Raw genomic sequence first — 3,167 nt, forward strand, 5'->3', positions numbered from 1 at the left:
ATCAGCGCTGAAGAATGGTGGATCCACTGTACACTCAAGCAAGCCTTTCTTTCACGTGAGTCAAAAAAGAAAACCAACCTGCCAAAGACTTGTAAAAATATATGGATATCATTTTATGAGAATTTAAGAAGTTGCTATAATGGAACATTCATGATCCAAATGAGGAATGATCAACTCTCAAGATATCCCAGAAGGTTTTATGATGCAATGAACAAGAGAAAATGTTATTACGGTTTGCCATCTAAGCTTGCACACTATACTTCAATGTAGTTTAAAAAATTGTCATCTAATCTATTTAGACTCATAAGCAACTTTATAGGACAGAGTAGAACTGCCCATACACCCTACAAGGCTGTAAGTTTTATGTAAGCACAGGGTGACATCTTTTTCCCATAGAACAACTGATGGGTTCAAATCAACATTTCAATTTGCAACTGATGTTTCAACCACTGTGCCACCAAGTCTCCATTCTATGTAGCTATTGTTGACATATTCAAAGCAAGTATGCAAATAGTTCTTTGAAAACTCCTCCAAATCATTTGCAGAAGTTCAGACAAATTTGATAAAAGGAGGTCATTCTATATATAATCTCACAAACCTATTGGCTATTAGTTTTTTAGATAAAACAGCAGTTGGCTGTGAATTTAGATGTTTAACCATCATTTGTCAAAAGCAGTTTCTCTAAAAGAAACATGTCTGCTAATGATACATGTAGTGTAAGAGATGAGGAATATATACATTTTCGGTATTTCATCTATGCCGTGACATACACTGTCATTCTTATACCAGGTCTCATAGGGAACATATTAGCATTGTGGGTGTTTTATGGTTATATGAAAGAAACTAAACGTGCTGTGATATTCATGATAAACTTAGCCATTGCTGACTTACTACAAATTCTTTCCTTGCCACTGAGAATTTTTTACTACCTAATTCATGACTGGCCATTTGGACCTGGACTATGCATGTTCTGCTTCTACCTGAAGTATGTCAATATGTATGCAAGCATCTACTTCTTGGTCTGTATCAGTGTGCGAAGATTTTGGTTTCTCATGTATCCCTTTCACTTCCACAACCGCAAACAGAGATATGACCTGTTCATCAGTATTGCTGGCTGGCTGATCATCTGCCTTGTCTGTCTACTCTTCCCGCTTCTCAGAACCAGGTCTGACACCACAGGCAACAGAAACAAATGCTTTGTAGATCTTCCAACCAGGAATGTCAATCTAGCCCAGTCTGTTGTCATGATGACTGTTGGTGAGTTAGTAGGGTTTATTGTTCCACTTTTCGTCATTCTCTATTGTACCTGGAAGACAGTTTTATCATTGCAAAATAAATATTCTGTGGCCCAAGACCTTGGAGAGAAAAAGAAAGCCTTGAAGATGATTCTAACCTGCACAGGTGTATTTCTAATTTGTTTTGCGCCTTATCACTTCAGTTTTCCTTTAGATTTCTTGGTCAAGTCCAATGAAATTAAAAGCTGCGTAGCCAGAAGAGTGATTCCAATATTTCATTCTGTGGCCTTGTGCCTCGCTAGTCTGAATTCCTGTCTTGACCCAATCATATATTACTTTACCACAAATGAGTTCAGAAGACGGCTTTTGAGACAAGATTTGCATGACAGCATCCAACTCCATGCAAAGTTCTTTGAGAACAAACATATTACTTCTACCATGACAACAGAATTATGCGAATAAATAAAATAAAATAAAAGCTAAATGTGACCCAAAGTGCAAAAACACATTTGCAATAGCCATATTACAAGGATGTATTCAGAGAAAGTTTTCATAGATTTTCATTGATTGTTTGTCTTCATAATTGAAACTATTTGGAGTATTGTGCTCCACCATTACAATCTTCACACATTTGTATTTAAATTTTTTCACCTTTCTTTAAGATTTAAACTGTAAAATTGTAGTGATAACATACATTGATTAGTGCTAGCAGTGTTATCTGTGAACCTAAGACTATTAGAGACTATTAGTTTTGGTTGTCGTTTCAAACCCATCAACCGGTGCCTCAGAAGACAAAAATAGTGATTTGTTTCCAAAATGTCACACAGCCTTCAAAACTGTATGGATCAGTTCTCCTCTGCACACATGGGGTTGCTGTAAGTCAGAAATGATTCCACAGCAAGTAACAACAACATAATAAGCAGTTAGTTTTGTTACAAAAGGCATAAACAAAACAACACAAAATCTGTTCCTGTAGCCTAGATTTTAACTCGTAGTGACCCAATAGGACAGTGTAGAATGGACCCATATGGTTTTCACGGCTATAAATCTATACAGAAGCAGACTTTCACAGTTTTCTTCTGCTAAGTGGCTGATGGGTTTGAAGTCCGGACCTTTATGTGTTCAGTCAAGTGCTTAAACATTGCATCACAAGGCTTATCCTTCATAAAAAACATTAAGTCTCCTGTATTCAGATGCCATATAGACTGTTTATCCGAGTAACCACAGTTTATAGTACAAAATCATAATTTTATTATATTCTAAATATGATGGATGATATATTATTCTTTGCTAATAAAGTATTATAAACGTGGGACAATTTTTATCTTTTTGAATAATTACACTCCAAGGCTTGAAGATTAAATAGCTACTTATTTTATTTCAGCATCACTATGAAATATCATCTGTCATATCCATTTATAGAGTGAAAATTTGAGCTCAGTACTCTGGTTTGTTTAAACTAATAATAATATCCAAATTAATATACAACAATTAATTATCTTACCCTATAAGATATCATGTTGAATCAATTTAGGGAAGGTAGCTTGCTAAAGTTCATACAATGTGACACTAATGGCTTTTATTGGCCCAGGATACAGCAGATAGATGATCATCACAAATATGACTCTTAAACTACTTCCAAAGAACAACTTTGTAGTTGTATGGATCTTCTTAGTGGAGAGGATTCCTGCCATGCTTCTAGTGTAACACTGAGAGACACCTCAGACAGGGCATTCCACTTTCTGAACCTATAGAAAAAGTAGTGGACTAATTAATGACTAAATTTTGCAGAGTTAAATGATGAAGCACAGTTACACATATTTTGTAAAACCCAAGCTGTATTATATGCATTATCCTAAGCTACATGTCAACTGCCAAGCTACAAATATCAACCAGAGTAGGGTTTGTGGGGACTCAGGTGTGTAGACACCA

The 3,167-nt window shown here is 35.7% G+C and overlaps 1 protein-coding gene across 1 annotated transcript; it reads left to right on the forward strand.

Moving 5' to 3' along the window:
* The first annotated feature begins 692 nt into the window (after positions 1-692).
* GPR174 (G protein-coupled receptor 174) lies at positions 693-1,697 on the forward strand. Its single transcript, XM_006872509.1, has one exon. The coding sequence runs from the start codon at positions 693-695 to the stop codon at positions 1,695-1,697; it is 1,005 nt and encodes a 334-aa protein (XP_006872571.1).
* The last annotated feature ends 1,470 nt before the right edge of the window (positions 1,698-3,167 follow it).

The sequence above is a fragment of the Chrysochloris asiatica genome, unplaced genomic scaffold (genome assembly GCF_000296735.1).
Source record: "Chrysochloris asiatica unplaced genomic scaffold, ChrAsi1.0 scaffold00201, whole genome shotgun sequence".
Classification (NCBI taxonomy): domain Eukaryota; kingdom Metazoa; phylum Chordata; class Mammalia; order Afrosoricida; family Chrysochloridae; genus Chrysochloris; species Chrysochloris asiatica.